The sequence below is a fragment of the Fundulus heteroclitus genome, chromosome 1, assembly GCF_011125445.2.
Source record: "Fundulus heteroclitus isolate FHET01 chromosome 1, MU-UCD_Fhet_4.1, whole genome shotgun sequence".
Classification (NCBI taxonomy): Eukaryota; Metazoa; Chordata; class Actinopteri; order Cyprinodontiformes; family Fundulidae; genus Fundulus; species Fundulus heteroclitus.
In genome coordinates this window covers 20,514,194-20,533,545 of record NC_046361.1, presented here as the reverse complement: position 1 = coordinate 20,533,545, position 19,352 = coordinate 20,514,194, and the positions used below count along the sequence as shown (strand labels likewise).

The 19,352-nt window shown below is 41.7% G+C and overlaps 1 protein-coding gene across 1 annotated transcript in view; it reads right to left on the bottom strand.

The window, feature by feature from the left end:
* Window positions 1–14,082: 14,082 nt before the first annotated feature.
* Window positions 14,083–19,352, bottom strand: part of huwe1 (HECT, UBA and WWE domain containing E3 ubiquitin protein ligase 1) — a gene marked incomplete in the record, with an annotated part of 38,028 nt that continues 32,758 nt past the window's right edge. Inside the window, 10 exon segments of the mRNA XM_036137516.1 lie at window positions 14,083–14,939; window positions 15,027–15,217; window positions 15,747–15,928; window positions 16,221–16,338; window positions 16,460–16,565; window positions 17,407–17,694; window positions 17,783–17,923; window positions 18,025–18,142; window positions 18,234–18,479; window positions 18,566–18,715. Of these exon segments, the coding sequence (XP_035993409.1) occupies window positions 14,837–14,939; window positions 15,027–15,217; window positions 15,747–15,928; window positions 16,221–16,338; window positions 16,460–16,565; window positions 17,407–17,694; window positions 17,783–17,923; window positions 18,025–18,142; window positions 18,234–18,479; window positions 18,566–18,715 (1,643 nt within the window).

Sequence of the window (19,352 nt, the reverse complement as noted above, 5' to 3'; positions counted from 1 at the left end):
CCGTCAATTTGTTGCAGCTGAAACTGAGCCTCCTCGGCGTTGTTTCCAATCTGCTTTGCGCTGGACACTACAGAAAGGACAAATTTACAACAAAAGAGAAAATTGTATACTCCAGCACAGTGCACAGGAGTAGTGCCCGTGAAGACAGAGAAAACATGTGCTTCAGTAGTTAGAAGTGAGAAAGGAGACTGTCCAAAAGCTGAACGCAGGTGGAGAAAGACGAGACTCCAGGTTTACCATGACATCTACAAAGAGAGACTTTACAGATATAACTTAAAAATGCAAGGGGATCTTTCTTCTCTGAGATCACCAGTAAAAACATTAATAATGCTCCTGCCTTATTTGCCACAGTCGACAGGTTAAAAATAAACTCCTGTGACCGTGGCATCTGAACTCCACTCCACCAGAGCCTGCAATGAATTTGCTAACTTCTTTACTGAGAAAATCCAAAAGATTAGAGGGAAAGTCCATATCAAATTCAGAACCAAAGTTGTCTCCAACTAGAACAGATTTTGACAAAATCTCCAAATTCAGCCAAATAAACTACAAACGCTCAGAAGAAATCATTAGGCAGCTAAGTTCCTCCTGCTGCTGCCTTGATGTTCTACCCACAGTTTACTTTATGAAAGTTTTGCCTGTCTCAGATAATAAACACGTCTCTTCTGTCAGGTGTTTTCCCCCAGTCCCTAAAACAGCAAATATCAAACCACTGCTGAAAAAGAACAATTCAGACAAACTTCTACTCCAGAACTATAGGCCCATCTCAAACCTCCCCTTTATCAGTAAGATTATTGAAAAAGCTGTATTTCAACAATTAAACACCTTCTTAACTATGACCAGGCCGCTTTGACATTTTTCCAGTCTGGCTTCTGTGCTCACCACAGTACAGAGACCGCCCTTATCAAGGTGTTTAATGACATCCATATAAATACAGACTGTGGAAGAACCACCGTGCTGGTTCTATTGGACCTTAGTGCAGCATTTGATACTGTCGATCACTCCATTCTGTTAGAACATCTGGAGAACTGGGTCGGCCTCTCTGGTACAGCTCTCCACTGGTTTAAATCCTACTTAAAGGACAGGGATTTTTTTTGTATCTGTAGGTAACTTTACATCAGAGTTGACAAAAATTACATGTGGCGTTCCCCAAGGGTCCATCCTGGGTCCCCTTCTCTTCAATATCTACATGCTCCCTCTAGCTCAGATCCTAAAAACAACAACATCAGCTACCATAACTATGCAGACGACACACAGCTCTACATCACCATGTCACCAGGTGACTATGAACCCATTCAGGCACTGAGGAAATGTTTAGAAGAAATCAATGCCTGGATGTGCCAAAAAATTTTACAGTTGAAAAGTTAGCACACAGCTTCAGCTGCTTCAGTCAGTAACCACTGATCAGACCGGAATCTGGGAGTAGTGATGGACTCAGACCTGAACCTCCAAAAGCATCTAAAGACAATAACAAGGTCAGCTTTCTATCACCTGAGGAACATTTCCAGGATTAAAGTACTAATGTCTCAGCAAGATCTGGAAAAACTAATCCATGTGTTTATTTTTAGTAGAATTGATTACTGCAACAGAGTTTTAAAAGGTCTGCCAAAAATGTTGATCAGAATCAAGAATGTTTTATTTGTCACCGTGCCAAAATTTCTCTTTGGTCTGTCCAGTTCACATTACACATAATGAGGCAAAAACTGACAAACAGGCAAGAACAAGGTTTACATTCTTTTAGCGCTCAGGAGAGGCACAGGTAACAAATGATGAAGTAGTAGGGTGTAACGTATTGTTGTGAAAATTTTTATTGATGTATGTAACTCTGATTATATCTTCTCTCGATGCACCTGCATAACTTTCCCGTGTGAAAGAAGCTCTCATGCTTACAGATTTACTGTTGTGTTTCCACTTCCAAGGACACAGAGAGGAGTTTAGCTAGATAAGAACTGGATCGTACCAGTCGCTGTACTCCTCTGTAATTACTCCCACTTTCTTTGTTAACCCAGAATGTATAAAAGTTTAGTGTGTTCTTCTTCTTGTTGCTTTGTTTCCTGACTGCGTTGGGGGACAGAGACATTCAAATGCTCATGCCTTTGAATAAATAACTTAAAGACAAACGAAGCATCATTTTTTTTCATGAGTGGTGTGCTTACTTAATTGATAATTATTAATTTCCATTACAGTATGACGGGCTAGTAACAGTGGGGGGGGGGGGGGGGGGGGGGGGGGATTTTAAAGTGTTGGACTGCAGTCTCCCATCAGTGGGGGTGATTGCCCTCACAGCTCTTGGGAAGAAGTTGTTTTTTAAGCTTATTTGTTTTAGTTTTGAGGCTTCTGAAGCGTTTACCTGATGGGAGACGGGCAAATAGCGCATTGCCTGGGTGGGTGGGATCAGTGACGATGCTTCTGGCCCTTCTTTGGACTCGTTCTGCATAAATTGAGACAGCTGCAGCTGATCCAGAACGCTGCTGCCGGCGTCCTCACTAAGACTAAGAAAGTAGAGCACATCACCCCAGTCCTACAGTCCTTACACTGGCTCCCTGTATCTCAGAGAATAGACTTTAAATTCCTTCTGTTGTCTATAAATCACTGAATGATTTAGCACCTAAATACACCACAGACTTGTTATCAGTGTATGAACCCTCCAGACCACTCAGGTCCTCTGACTTGACCTTTAAATCAAGGTTAAAAATCTCTTTGTTAAGAGTTGCCTTTGAATGTTAATGTTGAAGTTTGTAGTCCAACTCTCCTTATATCTTGACCTGCTGCTACTATTCCACTGCAATGTACTTTCCCCTGTAATATTTTCTTTTCCTATGTTCTGTTCATGCACACCACTTCGAATTGTCTTCTTACTGAATTGTGCTATACAAATAAACTTGAATCGCCATCAGTCCTGGATGCGGTCATCCCGGGTTGGCGTCCCAGCCTGTGGACCTTTACCGGTTGTCTTCCCGCTCTCTCTCAATTCCCATTTCCTGTCAGCCTACTTTGAAATATAGGGCACTACTGCCACACACCAAAAAAATGCATACTAGGTGATTTTAAAAATATACAAAACATGTATTTCTGCATAAAAAGCTATTTCAGAAGGATGAAAAACCGCTGAAAAAGAGCAGGGATGTAAAAACTTATTGAGTTTGGTGGGAGCAGTGATAATTATAAAGTCTAACAGCTGCTGGGAAGAAAGATCTCTAATAACACCCCATTGTACATTTAGGATGCAGCAGTCTGTCCCTGAAGGAGCTCTCCAGCTCACCAACAGCTTCATACATTGTTCAGCAGTGATGGTATTTTTGCCGGAGTCCTTCTGTCTCCCTCCACCTGCTCTGGGTCGAGGGGGCATCCTAGGACATAGTTGGCCTTCTTTATGAGTTTATCTCACCACTTCCTCTCAGCTGCAGATTAGCTACAGCTCTGACAAACTACACCACAGAAGACAGCGGATGCCATTGTTGTGAAGCATCTTCTGTAAAACCAAGAGATTAAATTGCATGAAAATCCCAGTGGATCTGCAGTTTCTGATATACTCAGGCCAGCCTATTTGGCACCAACAACCATGCCTTGCTTAAAGTCACTTAAGAATCCATTTCTTCCTTATTCTTTTTTTTTTTATTTTTTTTTTCCATTTCTTCCTTATTCTGATGCTTGGTTTGAGCGTCAGAAAGTCCCCCCCCCCCCCCCCCCCCCCCCGCATGCCTTTCCTGTCCCCTAACCCTAAAGTCAGTGAGCGTACACATAAAAGGGGATGTTTTGCAGGGTTTGCAGCTGCAGCTGGATGTACTTGGACATTTTTGTTAATTTGCTTTAGATGGTCGGCGCTTTTACGTCATGTCCTGCAAAGGATTATCGCTACATGCATGCATGGTGTGAAGGATTGCTGCAAAGCCATCAACGATGCAGACGACTGTCCGCTGTGGCTCTACGCTCTTTCAGGAGGAGTGAATGCTGCTTGTCTAAGACTCAATGCAATCTGCTGAGTTTCCTTAGGTAGGAAACTTTTTGACCAATCTGTCTGGATGAGATGATTGAATTTGACTTTGTCAAGTGCCTTGAGTTAAAATGTGCTGTGAATTGACGCTGTATAAATAAAATTGAACTAAATCGAATTGAACTGTGGGATTCCTCATGTCTCCTTAACGCCAGTGAGGGACATCACAAGCTCCCTATGCTGAAGGAGCTATGATAGGAAGCATACAGGCTCCTTTTCCTATTCAGACAGCACTTACCATGGGGAATGCTGACACACTTCGCTTTGCCTGAAAAGCTTTTACCAATTATACCTTTTTTGCATGCAGCCACAGACGACTGTCACTTCCACCTCTCAGGAGCAACTACATATTTGACGATCTAACCCTGTGGGCTGCAGGAAGGGGGGAAAACAAAGGTGCCAAAAACAGCGAAACAGACAACTTTGGTTGATTCAGCATTTGGGTTTAAGCACGTGAAACAAGTTTTTTTCCATTTCTCACTGCGAAAGAAAAACATAGAAACTAATTGAAATTGTGGATCCATGTAACATCAGGCAGCATCGCCTCCATAATGTAATCAACCAGTTGCAACAGAGGCTTTACTGTGTGTATGAAAGAGCAGTAACAACTCAGAATTTCAGCACATATGCAATATTTGCACAATGATGCATTGTCCACATCCCTGTAATCTGTCCAAATGTCAATGCACTCAACATGTGGTCTCCTTTAACTCATAAAACAAATCGATCAGATTCTTCACAAGACTCAGCACAAACTAAACACATAGAAAAAATGTGACAGCTTGAATTATTTGCTTTGAGATCAGTCAGTTTCCCCGTTATCGTAATATACACACAGGTATAATGCTTTTTTTTTGCTGCAGTTACCTTTGAAGATATCAACCTTGTATCTGGTAAGCTGAGGGGGATGATATGACTAAGAGGGGTAAACATTTTCCAGTCAATATCAATGGAGGTTTTTCAGTCCGTGCAGCAAGTGAGTTTAGTCCTCAGCCACCTGTTGCTTCCACTCACTGCCAGCAACTAATGCTGAGTTAACGTTCATCTAAACCAGGGGCCTGCAATCTTTACAGCCTAAAGAGCCATTTTGCCAACAGTCGACTTGAATTAAACCCGTTCAAAGCCGCAAATGTTGCCTGGCCTTTTGTAAAAAGACAAGTTTTAATTTTTGATAAAGAGCTACTGTAGGAAATATGTTGTCATCGTTAAAGGAACGCCCTTTATGTCTATTTTGGGGTTTAAAAAAAAGAGGATGGACGGGATGTTGATATTTGTGGATAATGATGTAAAAAAAAAAAACTCATAGTTTCCAATATAGTGAAAAAATATTGATTTAAAACTAAATATTTCTGGCACTTTTAGCATCATCATTTAAAAGCAATTGTTCCAAGAAAGAAAATGCTAAAACCTGCATTTATTATCATTATTACATTTAAATACCATAATAAAAATTTTATTTGTAGCCAAAGTTATTAAGAGCCACTTGAAGGCTACAGAGCCACAGGTTGCAGACCCCTGATCTAGATGCATCCCCTCTTCTGAGTTGTCTGTTTAGCTTAAAAACATAAAAACATAAAATTTAGAAAATATAAGAATCATGCAAAAACAAAAGGTACGAAACAGAGCAATACAGAACATGGTCAACACACGTTTTCAACGTGCTTTTAAAAACCTGCAAGTGGTCAGTCCCCCAACTATTGGGTTTTACTCATTGTTTTGTCCTGTTTATGATTTTGCCATACTCAATTATATTTTACTTTTCATGAGCTCTTTTTATTAATTTGTATTGATTTCATTCTAAATATTTGCAGTTTAATAGTGGACCTTTGGTTAATAGCACCATTGCCTCAAAGCAAGAAGGCTCTGGGTCCAAATGCCAGGAACTAAAAATTGTATTGCAATATTTTTTTTTTTTTGGTTATTTATATATTATTTTTATATTTGGAAATGATAAAAGTGAGAATAAAATATCAAAAGGTCCTCAGACTTTTTTATGCACACATAAAATTGTTTTTATGTTTGCATTTTTTTTTTTTTTTACCAAACATATTTTTTAAAACTGTCATGGAACCAGCAGAGGGAAAATGTTTCTGAGTTGTGCAAACATTCAAAGAGAATTCATCAGACGACAAGCAGTGGGATGAAAATGGTTCATCCCTACTGGTGCCTTTCTGCGTGGAGTCTGCGTGTTCTTTGTATGCAAGTCCCAAAACATGAACATTTGACACTGGCATTGATGAATATTTCAAGTTTCAAAGCCTTGTAAGTTTTATGAAAATGTATTCACACAAAAAAATAATCATCAGGGGTTATCGTTTTGAATCGTTTTCTTGTTCACAGGTTTAAAAAAAAAAATCCAACATTGAATCGGAAAAGGAAATTGCCTAACCAGTTAAAACAAAGGGAAGTTGATGTGAAGAAAGAAAATCCAGTCATAAATCCAGAGCCACAGATGCACCACGTGGGATAAGAGAGCTCTTTTTCTTCTAGATTTCTCGTTAGCTGATGTGGTTTTGGCATTCGAAGACACGTTGATCAGCTTAAAGTCATCATGTGGGTGGAAGGTCAGCCAGCCATTTCTGACCTGGAGTTAATCACTTGCTAATTGAAGGGAAATTACTCTGATTTAGTTTCCTGCCATCCTTCGAGTAGCCTTGCTGCTAAATATGGCCTGCACGCATCACAGTGCATGTGAACTGCACCTACATAGATAAGAACGGATGTTCTATACTATGATGAGCTTTATTTATTTTTTTACTTGGAGCTAACCCAAGTTCATATTTTTACAACTGATATTCAAAAGGAGATTTTGCATAGAGCTTCTTGTAAGGCATGCATGATATAAATAGTTTGCACACTGGGCAATTCATATGCTAGCTCCAGAATGGAAGCATTAGACCCAATAACTAGCTAATAGCTGGAATACAGAAAATGATTGCATTACAAAGCTAACCTCATTATCAAAACAAACTAGGATTTATCAAATTAGATTTTGATTACCCTATTATTGCCTCCAGTTTGTAATGAGCAGCGCTGAAGAGAGGAGGGAAGGAGGCGAGGAGTAGCAGCACCAAGAAATCATACCACGGGGTTCTAACAAGGATATCCGCTAAAAGACAACAAACATGAGAAATATACTGCTTTTTGTGCATCAGGAGGAAGGCTTTTAATAAAAAGAGAACAGATAAGAAATAATAAACAAGGTCAAACAGCAGAAAACTGTTTAACTTTGTAATCAGCGTCAAAGCTCTGAGTTTTTCTAACATTTTACTTCAGCTGCCAGCAACCAAAATGACAATAAAGGTTAACAAACTGCAATTGTTGAAGCATTACTTCACAATAAAAAAAAATCAATGTAATTTAAGTAGTCAGAGAATATTTCAATAATCTTACTGATTACTTTGTACAAAATAAGAACCACCTGGGCTCAAGTAATTTCTTATAGTGTTTTACTCTCTTCTGTCATCTTTGCTCATTAACTGTGCTGTGAAAAATAATTTGCCTCCTTTGTTAAATTGAAATTGTGTATCAACTGTGACTAATCACAAAAACTGACTTTAGTTTCACTAGCCATCATTAGAATAGCCTAAATTACTAAATTATCTGTCTGACAACGTGAAGCTGGCCAAAGGAACTCAAAATGTCCAGAGCTAAAGAAATTCAAGAACAGATGAGAAACAAAGTCAATGATTTCAATCAGTAAATAAATATTTATGAATCCATTTCGGAGGCATTATAAACAGCCATTAAATATCTAAATAAATAAATGTAGTAATATACTCGTTTTGGGGCTCCATTTGCATGAATTATTGCTTCAATGCAGCAAAGGTTGGTTTGCTGATTCCACAGTATAAAAGACACATAGTTCTCACTCAGAGACATTTTTATAGACTATAAAACTTTTTCATAACAAAAGGAGTTATCCTCATTTCTTCTGACCAGCGTTTACATCCCAGCACAGAGATTGAAAAACAAACAACCCGTTAAGTTTTTCACAGACTTGGGGAGGAAAAACTCATCGTTGTTCTTTGGGATCTTAACAGGGCAAATCTCCCCAGTAAATAAAGACAGCATATTACGTGCCCCACAAGGGCGATAACACACTGGATCACTGCTGCATAGCTGTAAAAGATGCATTTTGCTCTGTCACCGTGGTCACTTTGGCCGTTTCTGATCACTGTCCGTCTCATTCCAGCCTACAGGCAGAAGTTAAAACCTTCTAAGCCTTTAGTTCATTAGAAAGTGGACAGATCAGTCGAGGCAGACGTTACGGGCCTGTTTTGACTGCACCGGTCTAGAGTCAGGAAGAAGGCAGCAAACATCTCTGCAGACCCCACACATTCTGCACACAAACTGTTTAGACTTTCACCCTCAGGTTGGCGCCGTCTTTAAAAACCAGCCGCCAGAGAGAGTTTCTTCTCCCGGGCCGTCACGCTGGTGAGCAAACATACTTATTTACATAAAGATATTTCTACTTTCCTGTTTTTATATATAGAAATATACTTAAAATATCTTGGAGAGTAAGTTGAACAGAAGTCAAATTCCTTCTTTGTGTGCATGAACTTGGGAGATTAAAGCGGATCTGATTCCAAGTACAATTTAACCCTAGTTATCAAACAATGCAGTTATGTTTAGGTTATTACTCAAGAAAAAGATTTCTATCTAATGAAACCCAGGCGTGGATCGTAATGGACTTTTAGTAATTAATTCTGCTGTGGCTCATGTTGTGATATGATTGCGGTATTTCCCTCCATAATCAAGGAACACGCCTTGCTTCGCAGCCCTCTCAAGGCTGCAGCCATTATTATTCTTGGATACTACGCTCTTTACACAGCCATCTTCTTTAGCAATGATGTTTAGAATAAAAACCTATTTCTATTAGTCTTCTGTAATCTTTTTTTAAACTGAACGTTGGGTTATCAGTCATAATAAACAAACTACAAAAAAAATGAATAAACAGAAATAATAAACTGAATGTAAATCCACATTTCCTCTTATAACAGTTCGATATTTTCATTTATAGAGGTACCTTTGTTCTTTAAATGTTGTGTAACAGGGTCTGCAGTCTATTGGGGATCTGTTTTCAGAGTCGTCTCTTTATATTCACAGATAAATGTTTCTTTTTTTTTTATTTAAGATGAAGCCATCAAACTGTTGACTGGTTTTCACAACTGCTGTGCAATCTCTCTCTCTCCCTCTCTCTGCCTCGATATTACTTTTCCAATGACATACTTCAGGAGCTGACCATGTTAGATGATTTCTAACGTGACAAGGCTGAGTTTCATGCAGCGGCTCGTCTCCTCTAAAATGCCACAAGGTGCCCACCGCTGTGCCCCTGAGGGGAGGTGAACGGGAGGCTTCTAGGGGAGGAGGCTGCGGATACAAAGAGGTGGATGGGTAGCAACTGCAGAGGCACGGAGGTAATAAAGACAATGACCTTTAATGTAGGCAGACTGTCAGTTGTAGTTAGGCGAGGACCGCGCGGTTTTTGTGCTCGTGTCTGAGGGCAAAGGCCAGCGCACCCACTTGAAGGATCGGTGTTTTTGCTGAGAAAGCTGAATTTTTTGTGACTGTCCGCAGACCTCGTCCTCACAGGCAGAGCGGAGACGGCAGCCTCATCAGGAGGCGATGACAACACCGACAGATTGAGAATGCGACATAACACCCTCCCAAACGTGTCACAGCGCTGTCAAAGCTGGGGTTGCTCCTGTCCACCTTGATACATCAAGATGATCCTTCGTTCATCCATGCTGGGTGTAAATAGTTCACAACAGCTGCTGTGAAAAGCTTCAGAGCTTGGGAGGGAAAAAAAAAAAAAAGAAGTGACAAAACATAAAACCTTTCACTAAGATGGACATCTACTAGGATTGAAAGGCCAAATAAATTACAAAGTAATTTTGCAAATTAAGCCAAAGTTTGTGATATTTGGCATTCATCAAGTCCTGCTGCCTTGCACTGCGCTTTGTAATGAAATGCCTGATTGGACAAGTGGTTGATTCATTTTGCGGAGAAAGTTCGAAGCAGTATAATCAGTTTCCTTCAGAATAAATGTGACTCATACTAATTTAAAAATTAAACCATTTAGCCTAATGAACTGGGGTTTTTTTTTTTTTTTTTGTCCCTTAGCCCATATGGGCTCTGCACTAAAAAAATACATCATTTCACTGAGTGAGTGCTGTATCCCACAGCCATGGAAAGCAGCGGCAGTAAAATGTATTAGACGGAGATCCTTCTGGCTCATATACAAAGTACTCTATTATTGATGAACTCTACCACTGTTCATTTCTTCCCCAGCTAATGTGATGAACACGGACATTTTAACTGAGCTCTGCCTTGACAGAAAAATGCACAGCCTATTTGCCAAAGTGTAAAATGTAGAAACCTAAAGCATTGATTTGTTCAGATTTTTTTTCACCCTTTACTTTGAGCGCTCTAATTAAAAACCAACGCATCCAATTACATTAAAAAGTGGTAAGTAAAAATTTAGTATTGGTTATTTAGTAGAGCTTCATTACACATATGGTAAAATATTTCAAGATTTTATTCCTTGTAAATTTATGATGATTATGGCTTACAGGTAAAGAAAACCCACAATTCAGTGTCTCAGAACATTAGAATATCTCAGACCAATCACAAAAGGATGTTTTAAGCACAAATGTCAGGCTTCTGAAAAGTACGTCCAGTTCTAAGCACTCTACTTGGTTGGGCTGCTCTTTGTTGAACTACTGCGTCAATGCGGCGTGGCATGGAGACGATCAGCCTGTGGCACTAATGGAACATCTTTTGGAGCATCTTTTGGTACCTTTAGCGATGTTGCTGGAAAATAAAATCAGCATCTCCGAACAGCTTGTCAGCAGAGGGAAGCAGGAAGTGCTCTAGAGTTATGTTCTAGACGGCTGCGTTGACTGTGGACCCCAGAAAACCCAGTGGACCAACGCCAGCAGGTGACATGGTCCCACAAACCATCACTGGCTGTGGAAACTTCACCCTGGATCTCAATCAACGTGGATTCTGGGCCTCTCCACTCTTCCTTGATTTCCAGATGAAATGCAGAATTTACTTTCATCTGAAAACAGGACTTTGGACCATTGAGCAACGGTCCAGTTCCTTTTCTCCTTACCCAAGGTAAGACATTTGTAGCACATGTCTGGCACTGGTCTGTGTGGAGGCTCTTGATGCACCGGCTCAATCCTCTCCACTCCTTCTGAAGCTCCTACAAATTCTTGAATGGATTTCGCTTGATAATCCTCTCAATGCTGGAGCTCTCCCCATTTCGGGTGCACCTTTTCCTACCATACGTCTTCCTTCCACTCAACTTTCTGTTAATATGCTGGATACAGAACTCTGAACAAGCAGATTCTTCAGCAATGACTGTCTGTGGCTTCCTCTCCTTGTGAAGGCTGTTTATTTATGACTGTCTTCTGGACATCAGTCCAGTCAGCAGTCTTCCCCAGGATTGTGTCGCCTGTTGACCCAGAGTCAGGAAACCTTTACGTGTTTTGAGTTAGCTGATAAGAGTGTGACACCATGAGTTTCCAGTAATTAACTTTTTCAGTTAAGCCATTGAAATTACAAGAAACTGAGGCTTGGAATATATATCACTGTGTGTAATGATTCTATAAGAGTTTCACTTTCTGAGATGACTGGCAGAAAATGCATTTTATGCAATATTCTAATTTTTATTTTAGTACCTGTAGAATCCAGGCAAGGAGAACATTAGAGAAGCCAAGAGGCTCACAGAAACTTTGGAGGAGCTGCAGAGCTGCTCAGAGGTGATGGAAGATGGAGTCACATACAGTTCAAAGCTGGAAGAAAACCTGCTGGAGGCTACAAAGGCCTTGAGGCTGAAGTTCACCTTTATGGAAAACTATGAAAAATACAACCAGAGCTGCAGTGGAGTGCCTTAAGACTTAAAAACGGATGTTCAGGTTCTCTCCATTCAGAAGCCCTTCAAAGATTTCAGTCTCTAGATCCACAAAGCTGGTAAAGACAAAGCAAAAAAGACACGCACCATTTTCCTTCCACATTACAGCTATGCTCTACTTTGTGTTGGTACAAAACATGTTGAACTTTGTGGTAGTTGTGAAGCAAAATGAAGGGCGGTATAAACACCTTTGCAGGGTAATTCATATCTGGGCTCAGATCTCAAGTGTAATTGTGCTGTACAAAAGGATAAAGAAATCAGTAGCTCTAATAATAAAAAAATCTACTTTTTGCAGCACTCACCCAGGGTGACATGGGAAATGAGGGTTTACTCTTTAAAAACCAAAACACATGGTGAGCAGGAAGCTGCACGTTTCCAGTAACTTGTTTTCCACGGGAAGCGGAGCCATCTATGCCAAGGTGACAGCAGCGACAGGAAAGAAACTCCTTTTAATGCCGCAACACAATTTCAGAGACATGAAGCGATTTTATTTTTGGAGAAGGTATTGATAGCGGTGAAGTCCTTTGTGATGCTAGATCAATACATGAATCATTTCCCCAATGCATTTGCAAATCAAAACCCCAAGACAGCAACAGATGCCGGGTGCGCTTCATAAATAAAGTAGTGCGGCTGGCCGACGCGTTGTATATAAAAAAAAAACTCCTGCATGACAGCACTGTAATCTTATTCATCACGCCTCAGCACGCACCAAATCAGACATGGATGCTCCCTATTCCACCGCTGCTAGTGTGCAGGTTTTTCAGAGGGAGGCTGGGGGGGGAAGGGTTGAACAAGCAGCAAAGCAACATCCCTGGGTGGGCTGGGTTCGATTCCCACTGTTGTTGGGGCTCCTGGAGCGTAGCTAATTCAGCACGCAAGAGCGGTTAAAAGAAGGTGAATACACAGGGGACAACTGGGAGGAAAAGCGGGAGCGACAGGTGCAGGCATGCAAGAGCTGAAGTGGAAGGAAACCACCGAGCAGGCGGAGCACTGCTTTGGTCCTGTGGTTTCACCGGGTTGCACACACTGATCCGTTCCCCGCTGCTGCTGGAATGAGAAGCTTTCCTACTGGAAACGGAGACTCTGCGGTGGTGCTGTGGATGATCGGGAGGAAGAAGAGTGCTGCTAGAACTCGCAGGCAGGGAATGATGGGAAATCAGGATGCTTTAAGGGGTGGTGCGCTACAATCTAATCTTTCTTAAAATGACCTTGAACGCATCACAGGTAGCATCCGTGTAGATAAATCCCAGTGAAGCGTTCAGCAGGAAGTTCTTTAAGAAGTTTTTTAGTATTTTAGAAGTTTATTTCAGTAATTTAGCTCAGTGTTTTGTTCATTTTGATGATTTTTGCTCTTAACTGGTTAAAACTTACTCTGTTCCTCTGAAAATGTTAAAGACAAAGCGTCCTACTGACGTGTTTTCATACAGCAGAGAGCTTGATCTGTGCTACTTCTGCATGAAATCCTGCATCATGGCTCCGCGGCATGGAGATCAGTCCTGAGGTGTTTCAGGTGGCTTTGCTAGTGGTCTGCAGGCCATCTGCGTTGCAGCGTCTGGTGTCTCACCTTCCTCTGCTTTTGGTCAGGACAGTTTTTAGCCAGTCAGCAGGGACACCACAGTCACTTCTGGTGCCAGGTCTTGCTGGAAAAGAGAATCAGCGTCTCCCTAAAGCTTTTCTACCGAGCTAAGCGTGAGGTGCTTTGAAATTTCTTGTGCACTTCTTCCTTCCACTAAACCTTTTATGAACTTGCACTGAACTTCTTCAACAAGAATCCTCCCTCGGGGAGGGTGTCGGTGACTGTTTACGGGACAACTATCACCGTCAGCAGCCATGATTGTGTGGGTTTTATTCGCTGGTGTAGGTTCTCCGTCATCCAGGATCTATCCAGATCTACTTGCAGCCGCATGAAAAAAAAAAAATGGGGGTTTGAAACACCGATTTATGTTAAAATACTTCTGAGGCTTGTCTTCGTCTCCTCAGTAAAGGCTCGTTTGGAAACGGACGTAAACAAAAGCTGACTAAAAGCCACAGTTTACACCCGGCAGCTTCAGACACGCTGGATGACGTCGGCTATGAAGCGATTCTTTGCCCAGGAGAGTCGACGCCGTCACATCTAACCAAATAAACCGCAAACAACGTCTGAAACACTTTTAAGAGAGACAGTGAATGAAATTTTATGCATTTATTCATGTAGTTATTCCACTCTGGTTCAAAGGCTCAAGGCTGGGTCAGCGGTTTAATAGCCAAAAATACTCTAGAATTTACGGTTAACGGTTTTTTAAATCACTTTAAGGTTTTTCTCTTCATCGTTTGTATCATCCTTCCTTAAAAATGCCACAAAACTTTGAAAAGTGCATTTTGGTGAATATCTCCAAAACTTTTGAGTTGTTCATACACCCCCGGTAAAAATGTTCCCCATTGTCAAGGCTTGTGATGTCACAAATTCGCAACAGGAAACCACCAACATTTTTTTTCCCCAAAGGTTTTATAACCATCCTGTTCAAACAACATTCTTTTTTTTTTCTTTTTACACAGCCAGAGAACAAAAAAAAAAAAAGAAAAGAAAAAAAAAGATTGAACATAATAAACTCCCAAACCTTTTGTACAGAGAAATCAAACTAAATGAAGAAAACATCTCTTATTAGTCCATGAATCCTCGCTTGCATTTGCGATAAATTGGGAAGGGAGACACGAGCGTGTCCGAATGAGGCTCTCTGTGTTGTACGCAATCTCCATCAGTCTATTTCACTCGCTGGTTTTATCGGTTTTACATGGAATAGAAACCAGCAAAGCCTAGGCCGCTCAACAAGTAATCCAGTCATGTCTATGATAGTGTGTGCGTGCGTTCAGAGGTTATCAGTATGAATGTGTCAGGAGGAGGCAAACTAATTAGGTGTATGCGTGTCTCTGAGTCTGGTGGTCTAAGCCAGGCCGAAGCCCTCTGAGCATTCCTGAATGGCCAGCAGCAGCATGTGTCTCAGCTTCTCGTAGCTCTCATAGGCTGGAAGGTCTAGCTGGTTAAAGCTGCGGAGGGAAAGCCGGAGAAACCGTTAGCTTAGCTTTGTTTGGGCGTTTACCCACAGATGTGATTTAGAGATGCTTCTCACTGACCAGGTGTGAGCAGATGGCAGACGGTCGGTTGAGCGATCGTCGCGGTGGATCTGGAACTTCTGGATGCCGTTCATGCCTTCTAGAGCAGCGAATCCCTGCAGGGGAACCTTGGATGTGCCGGTGACAAACTGCAGGAACTTGGCCCGGTCTGCCTGATCAAAGGACCGCAGGGCTCTCCAGAACCACTGGATCTATCAAGTAAAAAGTAAAAATAAATATAGACTAAATTATTTTGCCTAGAAAACACAGATTTCTAAATAAGTTAATCCGTTTAAAGCATCCTGTATTTTATAAAGCTGTGTTTTCTTCAGACCTTTTGAGACCCTTTTGAGTTCTGATAAGGTAAATTTAGGACTTACAAGAACCTAAAAAAATTATCTTTTAATAACCAATATGCAGCACCAAACAAAACCAGAACAATTTTATTTAATTCCTCCAAATAAAGTCCAAAAATACAAATTTAGGAAGAGAATTGCCACGAGGCTTGGCAGGCCTTGTAGATTAGTCACAACAGATGAACGCTGCCACAGTATTAAAGACCAAAAAGGCTTTTTTTTGTTGTTTATTTATTATTTTTACTTTTTAAGACCCTGCAGAATCTCTTGTAAAAAGTATTTTTCTGGATTTGGTTCCAATTCCTTCAATCCCAAATCAGTCAGCTCTCCCACTGGCTGGACATTTTTAATAACAGTCATTACGGCTGTGTTTCCTGGACTGTACCTGAATAGAGCTGGACTGGTATTTGTGATATTCGGTGTTGGCCTTCAGGTCGTCGATGTCGATGGTAGGCAGGCCAGAGATGAGCAGCTCCAGCTCCTGCTCCGTGAAGATGGAGATCAGTCTCTTGGGGATGATCTCGTAGAAGCCCTCAAGGAAGGCAGCTAGTTGTTTGCGGATTGCACCTAAAAAAAATAAAAAATAAATAAGCACAAGAATAAACATTTGTTTTGTGCCAAAAATGCAAAGTTGTTCTTTGAAGACCATCTTTAATATGGTTGTGCTCATTTTTAAGGCTGAATAACCAATTCTGCTGGATATTTACAAACGACTGCTGCCACCTATAGGCTCCTGGAGATTTAATACCAACCCATCTAACACACGCGCACGCTTTATTTGACTGCTTTGAGCTCCCTGTTGCGACTAAAACCATCATGGTTTAGGAAAAGAAATCCTCAGAAACATTCAGATCCTCACCCGTCATCTTCATCTGGCACACCAGATGCACGTACTCCTTTTTATTCTCCTCGGTGACAATAATGTTGGCTCCGTTTGGCTTGAGGTCTCTGACTTCACACACCCCAAACTCTTGGACCTAAAATCAGAGACACGAAACCGTGTTTTTTAAAATTGGATTTCAATAGTAAATGATATTTATAGCACGGTCTAGTTCCTTTCCGACAGGTGATCGTGAGAAATAAAAGGCAGAGACAGACCTCTGTGCTGAACGTCAGCTCGTAGCCCAGCGTGGACACGTCGTTCTCCAACAGGTACACCAAACCCTGGAAGAAGGGGTAGTCCTCACTCTCCATGTCCGTGTACCTGTGGAAACAGAACAGGAGAGCAAAAGATTCAGATATTTAGAGAGAAAATAGGAAAGTCTGAATGAGTTGGAATCATTTATAAACTCCCCTGGTTCCCTTGACATTTATTTTATTTTTGCATCACCGTAGCTTTAACTTTGTGAGCAGATATTATAAAATGTTTCTATATTCATTCAACAAAATAGAGCAATAAGTGTCCCTTCGGTACTTTTGATGCCACTGCCTCTCAATCCACACACTTAGTGCTCTGATTTTAGTTGAATGTGTTTTTTCCACGACTGTGATGAAATGCCATCAAAGATTTCTGGTAGTTTTTCCAAACGTGCAGATAAATTTTGTTAAATGTTTATCTACAAATTTGCATCACAGAATAAAACTTTGACAACTTCATTACTTTGCAATAAAAGTAAAGATTAAAAAATAATCTAATCTTATGCTTTAGACCTCCCCAAAAACCTCCAAGGGTTTTGTGTGGGATGGGAAGAAAATCTTGAATTTTAAAAATTTAACAGCGAGGCTTTACTCAACTAGATCTGCTATTTGTTCAACATTTACACCATTTATGAATATTTAAAGTTTAGGGTGAGCACTGAACTTAATGGTGGAATTCATAAATATAAATACAATAAAAAAAACATATCTATGAAAAACCTTAACAGGAGTTTTTGTGCCCAAGGGACGCAAGGAAAGCAACTTTGCACAAAACATCACCCCTAGTCGTTTTAAGTTGAAAACATAAAAAAAAAAAAAAACAGGTTTTAGCTACTTAAATGCCAGTTTTAGCTGAGAATTGATGACTTCTGAGCTCACGGAACAGGACGGTTTGGTAGCCCAGGTACCTGACACTCTTGCCCAGGATGTGTTTGTAGAAGCTGCGGGTGAAGTAGCATTCCAGCAGCCGGTTGTCGTACACCGCCTTGGCCACGACGCGACCCACGAACTTGAAGTAGCTGAGGTGGTTGGGGTTGCAGTGAGACGAGGGGTTGATGGTGTAGGTGACGCGGTCGCCAGGTGACGTGCGGAACAGGGCGTACATGGGGTTGAACATCTCCCGGGAAATGATCATGTACCACTCCCTGAGCAGGCCACCGGCATCCTGACCCTCCTCTCCTTCAAACACGATGTACCTGTAACAGAGCGAGGGGGGAGAACGGAGGGCTTCGGTGAAGTGGTCCTGAACGGAGAGGACGGGAAACGGCAGCGGAGAACGCTTACAGCCGGTTCTTCATATCCTCGGGGCTCTTGCGGTGCAGTTCCCTGTATGAATCCTCAAACACGTGATCCCGTCTGACATGCACAGCCATGTCCTCCTTCCTCAGGCCTTCGTCCAGTCTTTCCAACTCCTGGCGGAAGTACCTTCAAGTGAGAACAAAAAAAAAAAAAATAATAGCATCTTAAAAATCAGACGTCTCTGGTGAAAACGGCACATGATGACGGTGTGAAATAACTCCTCTTACTTCCTCTTAACGTCAAAGTCCAGGATCCGTATGTAGTCAACTAATACTGCAAAAGGCCCGTCAGCCAGGTGAGTGGTCGACTGTCGCAGGATCTGATTAAGCACTGTGCGGTGAGTTTCTAAAAAGCACAACGAGTCCCGTCAGAAACCGCAGCACACATGGAAACAAAGCAGTATCCGACTTCTGGCTTAAATATGCTTCAGCCTCACCAGCAAAGCGGAGGAATTTCTGGGTGTCTGGTGGAAGGTTGGAGGAGATGTGCATGGAGGACGGCTCTCTGGAGAAGAACGGGTCCAGGGACGAAGGAGTGGCGGGTGTGAGGGGAGCCGGGGACAGAGGCGGAGGCTCGTCTTTGATGTGTGAAAGCTGGCTCTCTCGCGTGTCCCTGACAGGCGGCTTGCTCTCTCGCTCTGTGGCGTGAACCAGGAAGAAGGCCTCCACAGCAGGCTGGAGCACTGGGGTAACACAGCAGTTATTTGAATGCATCCCAAACCTGGGTACTTTTACAGGAGTATCAATAAAAGCACTTGATCGCACTTACCCAGCACAGCATGCTGGTCGTGAGACTCCTCCAGCTCTTTCAGACACTCCCCAAGCATGTCCCACAGTTCATCCAGCAGCAGCTGCTCGCTGAGTAGAGGAAGGTCTGGCAGCTTCTCCTCACTCTCCGACTGAGCATTTCCTTCTTCGTCTGGAAGAACACAGGCAGAAATCTCTCTATTGCTTTTCTGGCTGCTGGGAGCGAAAGACTTGGCGAGGAAGCTAGTATTTACAGTTCACTCTGCAGAAAACTAACCAGAGCATTTTCCACTTTCTGTGGACATTAGGGTCATAAATGCGGAGAGTTCACATCCATAGCGCAAATTCTTTGTGGAGCAAATTACAGTTTCAGAACGGAAAACAAAGGTTTTAAGATAACTTTTCCGTCAAATTGGTTTTAAAATTAAATTAAAACCGCAAGCGGTGATGATCGGCCCTCGCAGCCAAGCGCCGCTCTGGCCTATTGGTCACCGCGGGGGTTCGCGCACCGTTACTATTACAATTTTACTTATTGGCTGCACTGTTATTAAAAATGATTTTTTTTTTGGTCGTCCATCAAATGCAGCATCCCTGACATATTTCTCAATTCACTATGAGAAATAAGAAATAAACACAGACTTAACCACCAAAGAGGATCAAGTCTTACATGCAGCTGCATGTTGGAATTTAAAAAAAGCACAAGGAAGACTTTATCAAGAGCTTCCTGTCGTCGTTCATTAGAACAGCTTCAAAAAGGTGGAAGAGGGGAAACCAGTGCAGAAAATTAAAGCCTACTCAGCTAAAGGGAT